General features: G+C 36.2%; 1 protein-coding gene across 3 annotated transcripts in view; it reads left to right on the top strand.

Annotated features, from left to right (window-relative positions):
* HGF (hepatocyte growth factor) overlaps positions 1–22,708 on the top strand; it is a 53,644-nt gene extending 30,936 nt beyond the window's left edge. For 2 of the 3 annotated variants that reach the window (XM_079303045.1, XM_079303044.1), the window contains exons 8-18: positions 6,440–6,608; positions 8,041–8,168; positions 9,548–9,650; positions 11,450–11,589; positions 13,584–13,622; positions 14,084–14,180; positions 16,763–16,837; positions 17,445–17,591; positions 18,194–18,300; positions 20,177–20,322; positions 22,421–22,708. In XM_079303045.1, coding sequence (XP_079159171.1) covers positions 6,440–6,608; positions 8,041–8,168; positions 9,548–9,650; positions 11,450–11,589; positions 13,584–13,622; positions 14,084–14,180; positions 16,763–16,837; positions 17,445–17,591; positions 18,194–18,300; positions 20,177–20,322; positions 22,421–22,591 — 1,322 coding nt within the window. In that variant the 3' untranslated portion in view covers positions 22,592–22,708. Of the gene's footprint in view, positions 1–6,439; positions 6,609–8,040; positions 8,169–9,547; positions 9,651–11,449; positions 11,590–13,583; positions 13,623–14,083; positions 14,181–16,762; positions 16,838–17,444; positions 17,592–18,193; positions 18,365–20,176; positions 20,323–22,420 lie in introns of those variants that run through there. The other variant, XM_079303046.1, reaches the window with a different exon arrangement.
* The last annotated feature ends 328 nt before the right edge of the window (positions 22,709–23,036 follow it).

The raw sequence follows: 23,036 nt of genomic DNA, 5'->3' as shown, positions 1-23,036 counted from the left end.
ATGTGACATGTAAAACTGTATTTTCCCTGCAGAATACTGTATCTCTTTTGAAATTAATAAGGCAATCTATATGAGAAAAAAAATACAAAAGTAGGGGTCTTGAAAGCTTAATCCAGCAGATATTTTCAAATGGTTTTTCTCACAGGCATATGATATTGTCCTTTAAGCAAGATGCAGTGATGCTCAATGCCTTCCTTTATAACCCACTAAAGGAATTTATTGCTGATGCTACTGTTAAATCACCATCTTGATGGTCAGAGTACTAAAAGAAAATATCAAACTCTGTTTTCAGTTTTCTGTCTTTCTTGAGGCTCATAAAAAAATCTGTTTTCCCACCTCCTAGCAGGGAGCCCAAAACACTTGGCTATTCTGGGTTTCAGTGGCTGCTCTGTGTTTCTGATGCTGGGGCTGTTTGCAATCTCAGAACACTAAAAAGAGAACATCATGAGTTATAGGTCTTTATAGCTTTGTGGTTTGGATTCTCACACAGGTTTTTAATTCCTATGCTGAAGACTGTTTATTTAATTTACAAGAAATACTAATTAGGAAAAATGCTTTGCAAATCCAAGTTCTTGGACCATGTACAAAAATGTAGGTGTCCTCTCTTTGGGGAGTGACCACAAGGCAGCATGCTGCTTGTGGCTTTTGCTACATGCCGTGAGTGCTAGTGTGCTCTATAGCCAAAATGCTGACAACAGCTCATATACAAAATTTTCGGCAAAAAAGTTGGTGGAAGGAAGCATTTAGAAAATAAATATGGTTTTAAGACTGAAGAGAGAAAGGGCATTGTAGTTTTGCTTCCAAGCACAGAATGCAGCATAAAACATCGTGGCTTACAGCCAGGGCTGTGAGAAAGAGATGACAGGAGCAATTAGGAATTAGAGATGGCTCAAGCTGCAAAAACTGGATTTGGATTAAGACTTTGGGGACCCCAGGACTGGTTTGAAGTTGCTCACATATGTGTCTGTGGTTTTGGCTTGAGAAAATTTTTAGTTAGAAGAGAGGATAAAAGGACAACTAACAGCAATGAAGAAGTCTAGGATGAAATGAAGAAATGGAAGCAGTGCCAGCAAACATGAAAAAGGAAAATTACTGTTATTTTGGCATGAATGAGAACACTGACTACAGGAAAGACAAGACTAGGGAACTAATACTGCTCTAAAAAAAAAGCCTAACAGATAGCAGCTCCTTTATGGATGAGCTCTAGAGATGTGCTGAGGCCCATGAAGAAAGCTACATATATCAGTCATTTGAGAACTGCAGAGCTTTTTGGAATTACTGTGTTAAGGACAGTGTCTCATTGATGCCTACTGGATCCAGCCCCACCCAGATCCTTTACTCTGGATTTAGCCTTTGTCACCAGCAGTCACTGACAGTAGTCAGGGGTGACCAGAGCCTAAAAAGCCTTGAGAAAATTCAACAAAGGGGAAGGTTTGATGGGGAAAAAACAGGTAATGAAACACCAAAATTGAGAACCCAGATCTAAAATAAACTGTTGCCGCTTGCCCACTGCTTTTGTGAAGACAAAAGCCCACCAATATTAAATTATTCATTCTTTAGAAACAGAGGTTTCAACTGCCCATTTGAATGCAGAGTTCTGATTAAAGAGTTATTTGTTGAATCATTGCATGTAAGCAAATAAAATTTAGATTAATTTAAGGTTAATATTTTTCTAAGATAAAGATGTTTATAGGAAGGAGGCAGTGTAAAGAGACTGATATTTAGTAGTTGAAGAAGTGTAACCTTCCATCATACTTTACAAGGAGACAAAGAATAGGTCCAGTGTTCACTATTTATGCAACAGTTTAATCCATATTTCCTCAAAAAGGATCCTTCTCAAATCCTTTTCATCATTTCTATGATAATCTGAAAGTGCAATATAAGAACTCTAAATGTAATGAGATTTTTTTTTTTTTTCAATAGACTTTAAATATATTTTTTTTAATTTAAAGTCTTGTTGTAGATACTGGAACAGCCTGGAAAGATCTCTCTGTGCTCATGGACAAATGAATTATATGTGTGGAGGTTTTAGGTGACAATGAATTTTTCAGTACTGTGATTCTTGAGCTTGGCTATAATTGATTTCTTCACTTTTTCATATGTTTTTACTGGAAAAAAGCAAAACACTGAAAATCAGTGGGGTTTTTTTTCCATTCTTGTACTGTGTCATGATACATTGAATAAAATGTAGAAAGGAAGGAACTGCCACTAAACTAGTGCCCAGAACTGTAATTGCCATTGCTAAAGGAAGGGATGCCTGAAAGCAGTGTAACTGAGCATGAGCAGCTTCAAAACAACACTCAGCTTTCTTACTAATATTTGCATGGATCATGTTTAGAATCCACTTTTAAAATTGTTTTGTTACAAATCAGGGCACATTTTCTTTCTGTTGACTGACACTTTAGAAGAGGCATTGCATGAATATAAGCAAGAACAGATATTTTCCTCATTATATAATTTAGGGCTCTGCTTCTTTTTCAGCTATGTTTTTTTCACAAATACATTGGTTGCATTGTCATGAAAGAACATGCACTCTTCAGAAAAATCTCTGCATTCTTTTAAGTCATTATGATTCTCACCATTGACCTAAAGTTTGTGCAGGATTTTCTTCTGGGTCATTGGGATTAAAGTCAGAAATAGTATCTAGCTGGCTGCTTCAGCTGTGGGGTGACTCAAGGCCCCTTCTGATTCCCTCATGCTGGCATTGCTGTGAGAACCACAGCTAGAGAAGCCTATCTGTGGCTTTACACTTCAGGCTCTGGATAATGTTTCATCCTTTTACTTAAGCATTTATGAATGCATGAGCTAGCCCATATTAATAAAATTATGTATTTTGAAGCATCAAAAAAGAGGGTTTTTCCCTCCAAAGATATCTTTGCATTACTGCCTTTGGTTGGGGACTCAAGAGTGAACATGTGAAGGTAGAATTTACTAATGGGAAATCCCCTCATGTGGCTTTCTGAATTACATGTTCAATCTTAGTCATCCAGAATTTAAAAAAAGAAAAAAAAAAAAGTCCCCACAAAGTTCAAAAGTAACAAAATGCTGCAAACAATTACCAAATCCTTCAGTTCGTAATTAACTTTCCTACAGGAGTAAGAAGTGGCACTCAACCCATAAATTATAAATAGTAGTCTTTTTAAGGTGGTATTTTGTGTGACCTTTCTTTAAGAGTTCTTTTAATCTCAGTTCAGTACTAAAAAAATTATTGAACTGAAGTAAAAAAATCCTGGGAACGTCTATTATGAAATATTAGTAAGTACTGCAAAGTAAAGATTTCTTGTTGATTTTAAATTAAACTAACTAAATTCATATTATCTTCCTCATTGGAACAACCCCTTGGATTTTCAGATCTTAATTTATATTTTAGAGAATTTACTGGGATAAGGATGAAAATTCTGTCTTATAGATTTTGATCTTGATTTTGCCTTGTAAGAAGACTGGTGAGTGTGGTCTTAGGGCTCTTTCACCAATGCTCTTCACATCTGATGTTCATGCTCAGAGTTATTAAATTTAGTTAATTTGGTATGTGGGTGATGAGTAATTAGCCTCAAAAACAAGACCAGGACTGAGTGTAAGTTGTAGGCTTGGACAGCCTGGGCACTTCTTAGTTTGGCATGTGCTGTAAAATCTGCACTGTCTGGTGAGGCTCCTAAGCTCTCGCCTGCTCCTGTGCACACCCAGCCCAACTTTCATTGACAGGAATAGGGAGACTGTTCCCATCTTGCCTCTTTGTGGAATCGACAGATGAATGAAGCATTTCTCAAGCCTTTATTGGTAAGTTCTGAGCTTTCTGTGAGACTCAGTAGCCAGAATGAGAATTGGTTCTGAGGTCACAAGCTCTCCGAATTTCAGAATTAAATTTCAGAAATATTTTGGAGTCTCATTTTTCATGTTCTAAAATGAGACATTTGTAGTACGTGTAGGTGGTACAGCAAGAAGAATTTTGGGAGGGTTCTGTGGACCTTTTGGAACAATGAAACTTCTTTATTAGTTAACATATTTTAGTGATCTCTCTCATTACTAGAATTCATATTAAGAGCTGCCACAAAGCAGTAGCAGTTAACCATGTTGCAAATTTTTAAATAATTTCTTTCTTAATCATTATAGTCTTTCCAGAAGTGGCTTGGCTATGCAAGTACTTACAATGTGAAAGTTAAGTTTTGCTGGAGCCTTTGCATTGTGTATTTTAGCATGGCCAAATTGTAAAAACTGATCTACAGGTAGAGGTCACTGTCCAGACACATAATGCAAGGTTCAACAGTGAACTGTGTGTATCTGCAGACATACAAGAAGGAATGCTCTTCAAAATTACTATGGCCTTGCTTAAATGAATTGATGCATTACTGATTTCATTTCAGGCAAGTGATTAAAAAAAAAAACCCAATCCCACATAATGATATATAAACACCAACCTAATTACTTTTTCTTTAGCATAACTGAGTACCGAGTAGGTGCCCTGTACAGTTCATTACAGTTGAAATAGTAGCTTTTTCTGTATATATAAGGTCTTTGCAACAGCTTGTATTAGACTGTTTTTTTGTACATTATTAGTATTATTTAAGACTTTTTGCTAGGGTTACATAGTTTTAATTTATTAATTGACTTAGGAAATATTATGAAGCCAGGGTTTATGCTGAAATATTCCATCTTAGGGAGCTCTTCTGCCCTTCACCCCCAAGTTTTTCCTCAGATCTCTTTCATTTGTGTAAAGGAAATGCATGTATTTTTAAAAGAGACTAATATGTATTTGAATGTGGCATGTTCTATCAATGTTCTAATCAGCTTAGAAGCTATTTTAGAATATAACTCCATTTGTTTTCATATATTATTTATAATGGAAAACAGAAATATTGCAGCCGTTTATTACTATAAGTTGTATGACTTCATCTTTTTGTAATCTAACTATTTAAAAAGTGGTGCATAAAGACTAAATATAAAGTTACTAGCTGCAAGACTGTTTGATGAGTCCCCTGGAAAGAGAGTACATTTGTCAGCCTGCAGAAACCTCCTTGTGATACTTGCAGTGCCATATCCTTTTGACTTTGGAATGAGCTTGAACTCAAAATCCCATTGAAACAGGACAACATTTGCCTTGGGAAGGAGGGTCAGGAAATGAATTTGACCATGAAACACTGATTTAAAAACATCAACCAGATGAACAGCAAAAGGGATGCATGGATAAATGTATAATTCAACTGCACAACTTGATGTTATCATCTGACAGGGAAATGATCTTTAACGTCAAAGATCAGTCAGCAAATCAGACAAAACCATCTGTTATGACATTTGGTTTCCTTAAGATCCATATTTTCCCTGAGTTCATGGAACTGGCTCAAGTTACCAGGAGTGAACTACATTATGAGTAACACACAAATACTGTTCTATTCACTGGACCATTTGAAGAAAACTAATTAAAGAACTTTATTAGCATACTTTTTGCTGGCAACTAATACTTTTAAGATAACTAATAAAATTAGTCTTGTGAACAATAGCAATTACCAACAGATACACAGTTACTTTAAAAATATTGTATTGGGAACTTCTGAGGATATTGCAGAAGAATTGCCCTTACTGCAGTGTATTTAGTTTTGTACTACTTTGTATATATCTGATGCAATATCTGTGCCATTAATTTGCAATTATGAAAATTGCATAAGAAATAAAAAGAGACTTTTAAGTTATGTGACTGAGTCATTTAAAAACCACTGTTTTTCTGACTTTAGTTCAAGACAGCCCACACCAGGGTGAGTGCAGAATATATCAACATCTGTAAGAGATCTTGAGTCTGATGAATTTGTTAGTCTTTAAAACATTTTTCTCTCTGTAGAGAATACTTATCTTTGATTTCAAAAGCTGGGCCTTTTTCCCCCCTCTTTTAACCGTATGAGGCATAAAAAAAACAAACAACCTTCTAGGAGAGTTTAGCACATTATTGTATAATAGGATCTATATGTTTTTTTATTATTTTTTATCTGCATCTTTTTTTCCTGTGACCTGATATTCTGGGAATTCTTTAGAGAAACCAAATTATATTTTAATCCTACAAATATGTGTTACCGTGTTTAACAGTGCGCATGTGGGTGGTCACTCCATTTTTCAAAGCTGAGGGAATGATATTGGCTGAACTTGAAAAAGTAACCAGGAATATCTTCTAACCTCCAATGGTACTGCATAGGCCAGGTGTCTCATGCAAGAAAATATTGCAGACTCTTCGCATGCAAGCAGATAAACTAGCATAAAGTCTGGCACTTACTTTGATTGTGGATTTTTGGTGGATGTTGTAAATGTGAAGAGGAGAAAATTATTCTATAATCACATTGGCAATTTCACCAAAGAACTGCCATTACCACGATTTGAACACCCTGTAACGCATGACTCCATCAGTAATGTGGAGCTCAAACCTTTCCTGCTGAGCCCCTCTTGTCTGGGTCTGCAGAGGACAGCGTGGTGAACGGCAGCGAGGCGGCCGCCAGCGCCTGCGTGCGGGGCCAGGGCGAGGCCTACCGCGGCACCGCCAGCACCACCTGGAGCGGCCTGCCCTGCCAGAGGTGGGACTCCCAGTTCCCTCACCAGCACAACATCACTCCTGAGAACTTCAAGTGCAAGTGAGTAGAGGCGTGTGGGTGTTGTTGCTGCAGTGGGGTCAGAGCTGGGGTTGAAATGTTTAGCAGTTCATGGCGCTGGAGCAGACCCGAGCGCCCGCGTCCCTGCCCCAGGTTCTGGGGATCTGCTCCACCTGCGGAGGCTAAAACATTCCAGCCTGGGAAAATCAGTCCTTCACATCTCAAAGCAGTACTTCCAGATGAGCTTGTGTGAAAGCCTAGGGATTTTTATGAACTTTTCCTTCAAGTATGTACTCACCAATTTGATTGTGAAGTGTCTGGATGTGTTCCAGGCTGGGATCTGAATCCCAGCAGTGCTGGTACACTACCACTGGATTTTTTTTATGGAACTAAAAACTTATTCGCAGCTCAATTGCTCACTTGAATTTAATATGTCCTGAATATTACCTGTTATCTCCTTTGTCATGATCAACATTTACAATATTTGAAAACACTTTTTTAATGTTTCATATTTTAAATCATTTTTCTCTCTCATTACTAAATATAGATTCATCAATAGGGATGCTTTTACTTGAGTGACCACTGGTCATCAAACCTTTCTGTCTTGTTCATAAGCTTTCATAAACTTTTCATAATTTACTAATTTTAGGCAGTTACTTTAGTAATGTTCATTCAGTCCTTTCTTAGCTAAGGAAACCTTGCTGACCAGATTGCAGCCACAGCCCAGTTTGCACTAAATATCTTTATTGATGGGTAAATATCAGTAAGAATTACTGTATCAGACCCATTCTTTCCATAGTCTATTATCAGTAAGAGCTGCAGATGTAAAAAATACAGTGAAATATGGAGATGCACAGAACATGGCAACAACTGTCAGGAGACAGGGAAATAAAACTTACATTTAAGAGATTTGAATATTTCATGCAAGCTGCAAAAGACATTTAAAGATGTTCCCTTGTGACTAACTTTTGTTTTAAAGGTAACAGCTGTATAGAATTTCAACATATACTTTTTTTTATTTTCCACGATTCAGTTTCTTAAATGAGTTACTGATAGTCTAAAGCACTCTGTATCTCTAAAATCAGCAGAACCACTCAAAGTACAGGGAGTTTTAAGCACTTTGGTAATGTTTTTATTTAAAAGCACTTGTAACATATTGCAGGTGTCAATTGCATGCAAAATTTAAAGGAGGGTCCTGAATGAAAATATTGTTAATCTTCAAATGAAATCTTATATCCCATCAAAACATAGGTCTGCTGAAAATTAATTTCCACAAACATATTCTTGTTACATTTAATTCTTTTTTCTGGGCACTGTGTTCTTACTGGCTCCTCATCTCCTTGCACTTGACATTGATCAGTAACACAGAGGCCTGAATGAGCCTGTATTTTTGTTAATTCATAACAAAAAACAATGGACCACATTGGTGGGTTTAGGTTATCCCTGCTGTGAGCTAACATATTTATTTTTATAGGGATTTGAGGGAGAACTACTGCCGAAATCCAGATGGATCTGAATCACCCTGGTGCTTTACCACTGACCCAAACATCCGCATTGGTTATTGCTCCCAGATTCCTAAGTGTGATGTATCAAATGAACAAGGTAACAGGGGAAAGGGTGACAATGTGATTTTAAGTGAATGCCATACTGTTCCAAACATCAAGTAGGCAGCCTTGAAAACTGGGGAAGTTGTGTCTGTATTATACCTCTATGTAGTTCTGCTTTGGCTTATTGGCATGTTTGGGATTCATTTTGATGTAAATGAGATTCTCAGTTTTATTTGTGATTCCAGCAGTGAAAGCTGCAGCAAAGATTTAGACCAGTCCAATCTATGTATCTTCTCTGCTGTCTTTACCTCTGTTAGTTTGAAAGGCCTTTTTCTACAGCTCAGATGATTTTATTGGTGCATAGTCTTTTTATAATTTCATATCAGGCTACCAAAAGCGATTTTTCCCCCCTTTTTACTTTTTGGATATACGTCCTTGTCTAGAAGGGATTGATCCTCTGAATTCTTACCTGTCTCTGCCAGTGAGGTTCATTCTGAGTCTTCAGACAAATGTTTTTCCCATGAGGTTTTGGTATTACTGTAAGGAGTAATATTGCATCCTGAATGGATGTCAATCACAGCATAAACTGAGGCTGAGACCTCAGACCTATAACCCCACATCAGGCTGCATTAACATCCCCATCTTTAAATTTTAGCCAATTTTTCTGTAAATTTGAAAAAGTTGCAGTTGCAAGACTCATGTCTTGAGAAAGAATGAAACTTTTATATTCAGTCTGTGTTTCTTGTAAAGTATCAATTATCAAAAAGTAAAAATACTGATGAATATGAAATTAAGGGCTTTATGCAAAATGTCTTTATAGTACTGATCATTTTAAACAATTCTCTTGAAAAGTCTCAAAATGGCTTGTGATAAAAGCTTATGAATTAAATATGACTTCTGCTAGAGTGAACAGGCAAGTTTTTGAATTACATTAAAATTAAAGTCATGATGGCTTTTTGATTTTGTTGCAGAAGTACTTAAGTCCAGAATTATATACTGTTGTCATTATCTGGAAACTACACAAAACTAAACTGAATGCCTATTTTTGTGGAGGAAGGAATAGGGGACCATTTTTTCTTGGTTTTGTATAAACTAGCTTCTGACGACTTTTAGGGTAGATATTCTCTGTGACCCCTCTATGTTAATCATAAACCAACTATTTATGAAAGAAATTTTCCAAGTCTATGTAAGACAAAATTTAAAATACTACTGTATTGGGAATAAAGGATTATCTATGCAAATTTGAATATTTTTCTTGAATATTTTTCAATTTTTCTTCTGATCTGATTTATACAATTGTCTTATTTATAGTGTATAGCATTTGCTAAACAGAACATTTGTCTTTAATAATTTGGATTACTGATGGAAAGGAAGAGCTTTCTTCTCAATGTTGCACAATCCCCCTCCATTTTTTTGTCCCAATTTTTTTTTCAGATTGTTATCGTGGCAATGGCAAGAGTTACATGGGAAATTTATCCAAGACAAGATTTGGGCTAACTTGCTCCACATGGGACAAAAATATTGAAGACTTACGTAGGTGTGTACATGTTAAACAGAAAGAGATGGTTCAGTGAGTCCTGAATAAATACTGCCTCCAGATGGCAACTCTTTTTCATATGCATTTATTCTAAAGTAGCCCCTTAAGCCCTGGAGCTTTTAATATCTTTGTTTTCCTAATCTTTATTTTTATTTTTTTCTTTTTTTCTTTGTGTTTAAATATATTGCACAATATGACTTTGTTTGGGCTGACCACTAACTGCAGGCTTTGGGATGTTTCTTAGTGTTTAGTTTACTGACCTATTTTATCCCATCATTGTCCTTGAAAGTTTGGTACAATAAGAGGATATCAGAAATGGGAGGAAATGGTTTTCCCATCAGCCTCATCTCATAGCTCATGCTGCCTCAAGGAGGAGGTTGGACTTGAAACTACCTAATGTCCCTTGCAGCCTGAAATTGACTCTTTAGTCTACAATCTAGTGACACTGGCATCAAATGCCAATAAAGATCTGCAATTTCTGTTGTTTATTATAACTTTGGATTCATATTCAAGTAGTAGAAATGGCAAGTAAATTTATTTGTTCAGTAAAATGAATTATCAGGACTATATATAAAAAAAGGGATTAATAAAATGTTTTCCTATGTATGAGATATCACACAAACACACTAGTAGACATGATGAAAATAGTTTCTCCTTCATTTTCTTTTAGTTTCTGAAGCTGGTGTAAATGTGTCAGTATTACCTTTGGTACTTGTTGTAGAGTCACAGTGCTGAACATATAAGCCATTGTCCTTTGGAGGGCTGTGTAAGTCAGGAAGTCAGCCCTTGGGAAGCTGTATTGCAAAAGGCAGATTTCAGTGCCCATGTCTGGTATCACCACCTGGACTACTTGTGTTTCTTCCCACAGATGGTGATAGAGAGGATACATATTCCAGTGTTCTGCCCATGTAAGGGAAGCAGAGGTTTAAACTCCTGCTTTCTGAGAAGCATGATAAGTCTTAGTTTGCTGTGAATGAGGCATAATAAACCTACTGGATGCTTCATGCAACTGCAGTCATCTAATAGAGCACAGATCAGCCTTTCTTTTCTTACTCCCACACATTTTCCATCTGGGAACTTCTTTGGGGAGTTATATTCTCATTCCAACAGTTTCTCTGGTTATGGGTGATCTAGAGGGAGCATGCATGATTGGTTATGAACTGAAGGAGCTGTACAGCTGTGACTAAGGAAGCCTGTACCCTTGTATCTGACAAGCCAAAAATAAATATCTTCCTCCTCTTCAGATTTTGGCTTCAAAATTTCACCTCTAAAATGCTTCACATAGGCTTGCAACTTAGGTGACCTATCTCTGCAGTTTGTCTGAGCCATTCATCTTTTTCCTTGTCTGTTGCTCATCCTTTCTTAGTCTGCCTTTCTTTTATCTTGGATTCAGCTTTGTAGATTCAATGCTCCCTTGTGCTGTTAACCTGCAGGTGAAGGTACCTGTGCACCCCAGAGAGGCCTGCAGATTTGCTGAGGGCATCACAGGCACTCTTCTAATCAGTATAATGATCCCTCTTGAGGGCATCTAGAGATTTTAGCTTGAGTGAGAGATCTAGAAGCCTCCCAGCTGTCCAGGGGACACAGTGCTTAAAATACCAACCAGAAGAAAGCTGGACCCAGATCCAGAAAATATTTGGGTCTCATCTTCCCTTTGATTTTAACTAGACCTAAACCCTGACCTGTAGGCTTCTCAATCAGCTAATAATACAATGTGGAGCAAAGCAACATTTAACCTTTGGAAATTTGGGCTATAGAATAAAGCTTTTCAACACTTTGAATTTTTTTTTCCCCTGTAGGCATATACAAATATTCAGAGAACCAGATGTTAGTAAACTGAAGAAAAACTATTGCCGCAATCCAGATGATGATTTTCACGGTCCCTGGTGTTACACAGATGATCCTCTTGTTCCCTGGGATTACTGCCCTATTTCTCGATGTGAGTACTTGGCATGCTGCTGGCACTGTCAGCTGTGCAGTCCCAGTGAAGCCACGGTGCCACATGCCTGTGCACACCTTCCTATTGTCACTCGTGGCAGCAGAAAATGTGTGATTCTGTCGAGAATGCGTGACTGAGAAGCAGCAGACAGAAGCTGCTTGTGCAATATATGAACAAGGGGTTCTTTTCCTTGACCAGCTTGGAGATTTCAAGACTTATTTATGCAGCAGGAGCACAAAGGGGCTATTACAGATGGTCAAACATTTTCCAGCAGATCTAGCTATTGAATGAGGGTTGGATGGAGACAAAGAATTGTCTAGCGGTCAGAATGCTGGCTGTGGCCTCAAGAAACCCAGGCAGAGTTATCTGCTGGGCTACAAGCTTCAGACACTCTTTGTGTGATCTGTCTTTGTAATATAAGGATAACTCACTGTATGTGAGCTGAAGTGTATATGTGCTATAAAGATTAGATTCTGCTTTCGGATGTTTATGGGATGATTTAACTCCTGGCAAGAATTAGGAAAATCATGCCTCCAAAGTTGAATGTTTAAATCTAAATAGCTTAAATAAACAGAAGTAAGAATCCTAGGGAATTCAGCAATAAACTGATGACAAGTAGAAAAAGATAGTTTTTGCTGAGAAATGTGCAATTCACATTTATGTTCAAAATCTTTCTTTTCAATTCTTATTTCTAAGTTACTTTGCTGTATGTCCTGGGAGAACACTTAAATGGTAAATCAGGCTTTTGAATGCATGTCTGTGATCTCTGGAGGTCAAGGATAATGTTACACTCATTCCTAGAGGCAATCTGCTGCATTTCCTCATAGTCTGAACTCTAGCATCTCTAGAAGTGGTATTTGAAGTCTCAGGTGATATTTTGGCATCTATGTGAAGAGTAAACAAAACTGTGCAAAAGGTTATTTACGTCAATATAAATGAAGAGTAACAGCTGAAGAAATATTTTTTATTCACTTATTCTGAGTTCATTATTTAGATCTGTGAATTCCTAAGGATGAATTCTCAGCAAACATTTGTAGGGTACCCAGAACTGGTGAGTAGTACATTTCTGCAAACACCAGAGTGGGAACATGCCAGTTTTACAATTGTGACTCATATGTACTAGTATTACAATACTGTATAAATATATATGCATATCCATACAGTTATACATGTATGTATGCACACATGTGCATATACATATATACACATACTTATATGCATATGTGTATACATGCACATAGAAATTTCTCTGTGTATATAACTGTATCTATATATATATGAATATACCTATATATGTGTGTGTATGTGTGTATATACACACACATGTTTTCTTTATGATAGAAATCACGTTGGATGAGACTTTAAATTTTCCTTGTGCAAGTTTCAGCAGCTATCCCTGTACCTCCAGCTCATAGTGCTGGGTCACTCTGTATATGTCACTGAAGGTAAACATTTAGAAACAAGTTAAAGAAACTTGTAACTATTTTTTTTTTTATTTGGGCTAGATGGAAGAACTGAATCAGATTTAGTTTTGATAAGAGTAAGTTTTTACTGATAGCAACTTAAAAGGTCTTTCAAAGGTTTTTAAGGAATTGAGAATTTCTTTCAGTCTTCTTTTAATTTAATCACAGGATTCTATAGTTTCTGAAAGCTTATATAAAAGTGATAACTTCATTTTTCAGCATTTGCTTGTTTGAATTAAACATGTAAATTGAATATGATAGGCAGCCTGATGTCTTCAGAATTCAGCCAAGAAGAAAAATGCTTGACATTCCAAACAAAATGCTTATTTCTCATTTCATTCTATTGGAATAAAATTCTACCCTCTTGTTAAGCCTTAGTGAATACTGCTTTTGCATATATTGAAGAAATCATTGAAGTTTAAAACTCTGTGAACCAGTAAAGTTAAAAATATGTCATTTGCTGTTGAATTTTATTCCTTTTTATAAATGTATTTTAATTTTGTATTATGGCTATCTTATGTCTCTGTCTAGGTGAAGGTGATACAACTCCTACTACAACCAGCTTGGATGGTAAGTAAGTTTGTGTATGAACTGTGCAGTGCATGACTATCCTCTAAATCTAGACTTTTTTTCTTATTGGGGAAAAAATAAAGATTAGTTAAAGTTATAAAAACCCAGTGACTGAGCAAAATTAATTATAAGACAAAAATGAGGAATAGCTTTATTATACTGCTTTATCTATTCTCACTGTCATGCCAGTGGTGAGATTTGGTAATGAGTTTCAATGTTTGCTTTTTAACTATGTAAATCTCAAAAAACTATTTAAATTTATGTATTTTGTATTCCCTATGGATATTTAAATAGACCTACTCAGCTTCAGTGAAGTAGTTTTGATGGCCTAGAAATATATTCCATTAGCACAGAAAAGTTAATACATAGTCAATATTGATCTTCTTGTGGTCCTTATATGCTACTGTGCAGGTTTCCTACCACTGTTTTTAGTAAAATGTGATCTCTGGACCTGCTTTCAGATACTGCCATTCCTTGTGCCTCAACAAAACATTTGAGAGTTGTAAATGGAATCCCAACACAAACTAACGAAGGATGGGTGGTTAGTTTGACATACAGGTAACTATCACTTTGATTGGAAGGGCAATACAACTACTCGGATATTCGGGTTAGAATTGTAGAAAATGTTGACCACAATAAGAATATTTCTACATTGCAGTTAAGTTCTGTAAAAGTAGAGAATCAGCATTCTTCTAATGTCAGGTGATGCCATAGCATCCACTCTTCTAGTGAAATAGTTTATATGTTTGTTATCACTAACATACACATGAATCTGCAAAGCATTTGTAGTGTTCTGCTCTTTCAATTAGCTACTGCAGACCTTTTCATAATATTGGCTTCACATTCAGCATTAAACTGTTCATTTTAGAGACTGATAGAAAAAAACTGAATTTCAAACCAATATTTTCACTTTGAAAGTAGGAGCTATAACGAAATCCTTTTCATTCTGTAAAGCAAGACCCTGACACGTACATCTTGTGTATAACACATGTATTGCATTATGGCAGATCCTTGCTGCTGTGTAAAAGCCAGAACAAAGAATGGCTGTTTCCTATGTTCTTTACTCTGGTTCATAACTCATCAGCTGGAAGTGTGAATCATTAATTTATAACAGGATATATCTCATATATTGCCCCTGGAACTTCTATCACAAAAAAAAAAAAAAAAAAAAAAAAAAAAAAGTAAAGAAAAGTATTTTGTCTGCTGGGCCAAACTAAACTCAATTCTATTAGCTTATGATTCACCATCTCTTTTAAAGCTATGTTGTAAAAGAGGTATTAAATGAAAAATGGGAGTAAAGAAATCTCTACATCTCTTCATTGCTAGAGAAGCTCAGGGGTGAGGGGAGGGAGGTGTTCCCATCCCTGGTAACCTTTGCATCTTATGAGATCTATCAGGTCTCAACCTTTTTGGGAGTGCATTGGAAGACAGTTCCAAAGGAAAATCACTATATTCCTAGACTGAGAAACCAGATAGGTGGGCTAAATCTCTCCCTGGCAAAGTTAATCTTTGCACTGTTTTAGAAGTAGCCTTGATATTTGGTGAACTTTTAGGAAGGTAAGGTGAATTACATCTGGGTGCCTGAAATTTAAATAGCTATTTTTAGGGTAGTTGAACCTGGATTTTCTGCTATGCAATAAAATTCCATGAAAGATGAGTGTTTAAATGATTGCAGATCCTTTTATGAATAAGGGATTCCTGGAATACTCCAGCAGCAAAATATATTTTGAAGTATTACACATGGGCATAAAAATGTAGTTTTATTTTGTATTGTTACCAAGGAAGCAAGTAGAATATTGTCTGAAGCAAAATCTTAATATTTTCTGCCCTTTCTTCAATTAAGGCTAGCTGTACACTCCAAAATGGAATTGCTGTGTTTGAATGGTGAGGGCCCAGTGAAATTTGGTATTTGGTAACCAAAGCCCACCTCTAAATCATAAATTGATCAATGAAATGTTCTTGTATAACCAATTCAGATTCTGTAACCAAGTGTATTGAAGTGTATTTAAATGGATTTAATTTGTTTCATGGAACCAGCTCTAAATTTGTTCCATGCTTGAATGAGGAAATAACCTTTCTATGTGTACCAATGAATCTTCTAACACAGATTATGAAATTCTGTATAACATAAGAAGTGATGCAAACATGATATGGAAGAACATAGTTATACTCCTGCCTGTGATATTTTTATAATAAAACAAGCTATAATAAAACAAGAATCTACATTTTAGAAGACACCAGCCTTTTGGATTAGATATTTTGCTCCTCAACCAAAATATTATTTAAAAAAAAAAGGTCAAAGCTCTGTGTTATCCAGCCTGTGAACTCCACATATACTCTGGTATCCATCCAGCAGTTCTTTGGAAAGCTTTGAACATTTGTGTGATTTGAATTTATAAATTGTGAGATTATAAGTTTTTCCCAAATTGCTGACAACTCTGATTCACTTTCCAAAGAGCTACATAAAATAAATGTGATTTTGGAGGCACAAAGAAGGAAACTAATTAATCTACATTCCACAGTAATTTTTTTTAAGAACTGTCATGCTTAATTGCTTTAATTTTACTTGATATATTATGCTTCAGGTTTTCTATAATCACATGTAGGATGTCATACACTGCAGATTGTTTCCAACTGAAGTATGTGGGGACACAAATCTCCTAGGGCTTGTAATCAAATAGGAACTCTCCACCTTGAGGTCAATGCTTTGAATAATACTTACATGAATAATGACCAAATGTTGTTTACATCTGGTGGCAGTTTGGGGATTTGCTTGAAAGTTTCAGTCCAGTTCCTGTTACAAAGAATTGGCTTTTTTTTTTTTTTTTTTTTTAAATTTTAAATCAGGTGTCTTATTACAAATTCAGCTTTGAAACTACCAAATGAACAGAGTAACTGAATTTGTCTTTCTTTCTGGTTTTTGCACATTGGAGTAAAGCTCTGCAAAGAAATATTGCTGTTAAGTGTTGAAACTGTAGAGCAAAGGGACAGAGCAAAGTTTCCACATGCTGTCAGTCTGCCACATTTTACAAGCAAATGTGTGAGGAGCAAAACACTCCAAACTTTTTGACTATGTAGAAACTGATATTAGTGTTTTGGGGGTGTTTCTAACCTTTTTTCTCTTCTTTTTTTTCCTCCAGGAATAAGCATATCTGTGGTGGTACTTTGATAAAAGAAGAGTGGGTGCTTACAGCAAGGCAGTGTTTCCCTTCTCGGTACAGTAGTCTTTGCAATATTAAAATACATTTATTTTCGGGAACTTATCAGCACCATACTTCTTCAACTTGAATGCAGCAGTTTTTCCTCCTGTTTGGCTTTAACACTGCTTTTCTGATATAAAAGGCCTATGGGACCTTGGTATTTTCTGTTATTGTTGCTGTAAATCTAAATAGCTCTGGCTATTTTACGTAGAAGCATAAATAGATTTTCCAAGTGTCATGGTTAGACAATTGCCTCTTTATGAGAATAATGTCATGCTTCTGCTTAACTGGACAAAATAAAATAGAAAACTTGTGTAAATCTAAAAAAGTTCAAAGGTTCATACTGTCCAAGGATTTAAATGTTTGGATTCTATTATAAAAAAAAAAAAAAAAAAAAAAAAAGGATTTTATTAACAGTTAAAGATAAAATTATGTAATGGCTTCGGGCCAGAACCTTACATCCAAGCATGTTGATTTTGGAATAGCAATTGGCAGCATGAAGCCATTTCTACTAAGGAGCGCTAGTTAAGATCTTCCAGCATAATCATATTAAGCAGAGTTTTTTAGTTATTTTATTTTATTATACAGTCAGCAAAATGATAACCAACTTTGCCTCATTTAGGTACAAAGATTTGAAAGACTACAAAGCCTGGCTTGGAGTCCATAATATCAAAGGAAAGGGAGAGGAGAAGCGCAGACAAGTCCGAAATATCTCCCAGCTGGTGTATGGCCCTGCAGGGTCCGATTTGGTCTTACTGAAACTTAGCAGGTTAGTAGCTGTTATTGTGAATTCTGGGACTTTCATCTGCTGGATGAGATTCTTCCTAACACTGCACTAATATCTCCACTACTACAGATGCTGTCTCCATGGGTTAAACTTCCAACTGAAAGAAATTTTACTTGGTATACGCAGAAATGCAGGTCCACCAACGTTACTCAGAAAACAGATGTTACTTCTGTGAAGTCATACTTAAGTTATTCTTCCTGTTAACCATGATTAGAATATAATTTTAATTTACAGAATAAGTACCAGATTGTAGCTGAGATCCTGAGATCCTGTGTATATACAAGCTTTCAAAATTTCTCCATATTAACAAACCTATGTAGCCAAATGAAATGCCATCACTACTTACTTTTAAGATTAAAACCCAAGTTAGATAGCATAAAAGTGGTGACAGCATTTCAAGAATTTTATGACAGTTGGCAGTTGTACTACAAAAAATAGGTAGAATCCATCATATTCTTCAAAGACAGGAAAAAAAGGAAAAGAATTGGCACAGTTTTTAATTGCTGTGGTCTATAATAGACTTAATGTAATTTTAGAAGGTTAAGTAAAATCCGTTACATCTAGTATTTTTTTCCTCTTTTCAGACCTGCTATATTGACAAATTTTGTAGAAATAATCCGACTGCCCATTTCTGGATGTACCATTCCAGAGAAGACCAGCTGCAGTGTTTATGGATGGGGATACACTGGATGTAAGAAACTATTTTTAAAAACTAAATGAATACGTTGACAACTTACTTCCTCTTGTCATTATAGGTGAGGCTGCGGGTATTGCCTGATGCCACAATTTTCCAACACTTCTTGTTAAAATATAGATTTGTTTTTTAAAAAAATATTTGTAAATCTCTGAGCCTTTTATCCAAGCTAATTTACTATGAAATATTTTCCACTAGTCTCTAGTATTCTGTTGTTGTTGTTTCAGGGACAGGCAAAATGATTCAGTCATTTCAAGGAGTGAATTAGAGAAAAATAGCAATCTACATGTAAAAATAAAAAAGTAAAATTTCTCTGCAGAATGTTAACAGGGTTTCTTGACAAATCTTTTTTCATCTACTTGAGCAGTCTCTTTCTGTAATCCAAAGCAAGCCCCTGTGGGAAAACTAATACAGAAACATGAAATCAAAGACTTTATTAACATACACAATAACAGTGAGCTAGGGATGCACAGGCAATCCCAAGTCTGGCATTTCCTAACTTTTGAGTACTTGACACTGCAACCTTTCAAATGTTTATTAAACACAGTTTTGTGTGAAGAAAATACAAATATGTGGGAGAACAGACATTTATTTAGTCTAGTAAATGCTATATCTGGCTAATTATGTGTTGATAAAAAGTTAATAGCTGCCAGTTGACAATAATTACTCCAATATTTACTGTGCTCAAATGTTGTTTTGCCACAGACCCTGAGTAAGCAGCAGAAATAAACTCACACTGTCCTGGAAGCAGAGCAGAAGCTAGGCTGGAATTCTGAAGCTGTCTTCCTCGTAGCCACTGCTCTGCCATTTCTTTGTGGGTGGCAATTAATCTGTACCAGCCCTCTCCCAAATGACTGCCTTTGATGTTCCCAGCATGCCCATATTAGCCATCCTCTGGGGGCATCTGTCTGGGGGACAGGGACATCAGGCTGGAGCACAGCACAGCATCACAGGAAAGCTTAGCTTAAGAGAGCTGATAAGGAATTTGCAATGCTGTGGAGTTATGTAATACAGTAAATACATAACATCTGTCATCTGAGGACTTTGTACTATATTTTTTGCACTACTTATTATAATCCTCACAGAATTCTGGTCAGGGAAGGAAGGAGTATCCTTTTTTTTTTTTTTTTTTTTTTTTTTTTAAGAAAACAGGATAATAAGTCAGTGGAGGGCAAGCTTGGCATTTTCGTTTGATGGCAGAGAATGGGCAGGTACAGACCCTTTATTTATCTTTGCAGCTTGTACAGGCTTGTCTTTCAACATGTAGAACAAGAGTAAGCTCCACAGGGCTCCTGCTTCCTGACCTTCACACTGATGAATGGAGATTGCACAAGGCTGTGGCTCTGCCCTTGCAGGCACAAAGTCATTCAGGGTAGCTGAGCCAGCACAGAATGAGAAAAACTCCACTCTGCTGCAGTATTTTTCAAGTCACACGTCCTTCCCTAGGCCATGGCAGGCACTGTTACACATTAACTCATGTTTAAGGCAGGGAACAGAATCCTCCCTCCACTGATGGGAGTGATAACATTTCCAGGCTCATTTTCTCATTTCTTTGATGACTGGGCAAGTTGGTGGTGAGCTGTAGAGGAAGACCAGTTACCCAGTCCTTTATTCTAGTACTAAAAACTTGTCCAGATATTCTCAGACATGAACAGACATGAAAACCAAACAAATGTCTGGCAAAACCCATTTGCAGAAAATATAAGAAAACCAAAACACAAAATCCTGATAACAGTGGGGATAGACAAAAATGCGAGTTTTGGAGAGAAAGTACAATGACTGAAATTACATGAATAAGTTTTTCTAGACTGTATCTTGAAACACTTTTTTTCCCCCTAAAATACAATATTTTTTCTTTTCTTTTCAATTGTAGTAGTTAACTATGATGGCCTTCTCCAAGTAGCCAACCTGTTTATTTTGGGAAATGAAAAATGCAACCAATATCTCAAAGGAAAGATTACTGTGAATGAGTCTGAAATCTGTGCTGTGGCCGAAACCATAGGTGCTGGGCCTTGTGAGGTAAATATTGCATTTCCTAATACATTTTTAGGACCCTGGCTATTTATTTCCCCCACCAAAAAAAAATACTGTTTTTTTTTTTAATAATTATTCTCATTGCACTAAACTTTTGCATTGGAAAATTATTTGTGTTAAAAGTCTTCTATTTTATGTCAGAGTTCAGAAATTACTTCACTGTGCACCACATTATTGAAAGATTTACAGGAATTTTATATATAAACTCATATACTAAAAAACTTCACAAGACTGAGACAAACTTATTCTCTGTTTAAGAACTAAGGTGGGCTATGTGGTATCAATTGCTGTGTGCTTTGAGTGAGTAGAAATCAAAGGCTAGAGGAAATGTACCACCTTATTTGGATGAGGTATTTCATGCAAACTACCTAACAATCGGTACTCAACAGAGGTGATACAGTTATGAAGGAAGGAGAAAGATCCAAAAATGTAGTGAGGTTTTTATGAGTCAGAAGGCTGGAACATTTTGGTCTCCTGAGCCTTAGCAATATATTGATGAGGACAGGAGGACTACTTCAGTGATTGTATAGTTTGGTACAGTTGTTTTGCTTAACACTAGTTTTGATGATGGAGAAAAGACATCTGAGGATAAAAGCTGCAAATAATTTATTTCAGGAAGATCTAATTTTTTTTTTGGATGGAAAATCTGACTGCGTATATCTAGAAGGACGGAAGCCATGAACATTATTAAGTATTTATTATCTGGAATAGAATTGTTGATTTCCTAATACCAACATTAACCATGTAGTAAGATTTTCCCTACCCAAGGGTTCTACCCAACCATGGGGAACATAAAGCTGAGGCCTCTTCCATTTGTTATTAATATTCCATGGGATCATTTTTTGTTGCAAAGTATTTTCTTCAAAATAAAATGTTTAATTGTAAATGAGGTCTTAGACTTGTCAAGGCTTATAAATGAAACATCTGCATGAGAGTCTGCTGGGGATCCTGCACTTTGTTTTTCCCTGCAAGAAGAAATGGAATGAATTAATATTAGTAATCAGTCTTAATCACAGAGCAGTTTCCTGCTCCCTAAGTTCTCCTTTGAAGCTACTTTCCTTAGCAGAGAACAGGCAGAGGAACAAAATCAGATTGGCAGGTGAAACTTCACTCCTGAAAGTGTTTTATGAGCCAGTCTGGTGGCGCTGACATAGTTCATTGTTCATGTGGGAACTAGTCTGCCGTCAGTCAGAAAAAATCCCAAACCAAATAAAGGTCAAGCATTGTTGTTTCTCTGGTGATCCAGAGAGAATGCAATGCTAATTGTCAGCTTTCATTTTTTGAAACAATACCTCACTATCTGATATGAGAACTTGCTGTCTAGTTTTTCAGCAAGTTTGCTGGGTCCAGTCCACCTTTAAGCTGGGTAGAAACTGCAGCATCCATGTTCAAGTCCCAAATCTATGTAATTGTATCTAACTTTGATCTCAGTGAGTCATAATCCACATTTTCATATAATGCATAAACTAGTGTATGGGTGTCTCATTCATTCATAACAACAAAAAAAAACCAATTTAACAAGTTATGTCTCTAAATAATGCTTTAAGAATATTACCTTTTATTACTTTTTTTTCCCTCCCCCGCCTATTAGTATGTACAAATTGTCATTATAGGTCCTTGTAGGATGATTGACTGAAAGAAAGATAGTAACCTGACTTTGTCAGTAGTGTTTAATGCAAATCCTGTCATCATAAAAAAAATGTTTATCTATCAACTCACACTCTGCTCATCTGGTTTATATTCACATGAAAAAAATATTAGGCTTGCAGGTAGCTAAAAGAGGTGAATAAAATCTGTTAGTCTGAAGTCATTAGTATCACATGTAAAGATGGATCACAGAGCTTAATTTGCACAGAAAGGAACAAAAGGTCAGAGGGCAACTCTGACATTATTTCTCATAAGTTCTGGTTATGAAAAAAAAAAATATATATATTGGAAGTTGGCTTACATCCTATAGCAAGAACACTCTTGCCCAGTGCATCCTGTCATCCCCAAAAGAAACCATTCAGTAGCAGACAGGTGGGAGCTGTGTCTTGAAGCACTTTGAGAAGTCACACTCACACTGTTTATTTTTTTTTCCTAGCGAGACTATGGTGGTCCTTTGGTTTGTGAACAAAACAGGCTGAAGATAGTTATTGGTGTCATTGTTCCTGGCCGTGGATGTGCCATTCGAAATCGTCCTGGGATTTTTGTTCGGGTCTCATATTACTCCCGGTGGATACACAAGATTATGATGACTTACAGAAAACCCTGAAAAAGTCAATAACTCCCACTGAAAGATTTTGGACAACATGTAATTAATATGTAATGTAAAGATCAACAATTTTTTAAGTACTTGATAGTCAAGTTTGTTGAGTTCTTTTAATATTTATGGGTGTTTTTGGTGTTTTTTGTCTATCAGTGTTGTTTTATAAATGTTGGAGTGACTTACAGTATATGCAAGTATGGTGACATATCTCCTGAAGATACTTGAATGGATAAACAATTTTGCAAAGACATTACTGGATGATAAATGGTTTTGTAGAAATAGATCATATGACCTCCTTAATGCTGCTCTTCAGATTATCTTAGAAGGAGAAACAAATTATAGCTGTACTTAACACCTCTTATTCTTTCTATGAGCCATATATTTCTCTTCATATATAACAAAAGCCCTACTGAGAGATATATGTATCTGTCAAGGACAGCATTTATGATCA

The sequence above is a fragment of the Erithacus rubecula genome (genome assembly GCF_903797595.1).
Source record: "Erithacus rubecula genome assembly, chromosome: 4".
Lineage (NCBI taxonomy): Eukaryota > Metazoa > Chordata > Aves > Passeriformes > Muscicapidae > Erithacus > Erithacus rubecula.
The sequence above is the reverse complement of the archived record's forward strand: the minus strand, read 5'-3'. Positions and strand labels throughout refer to the sequence as shown.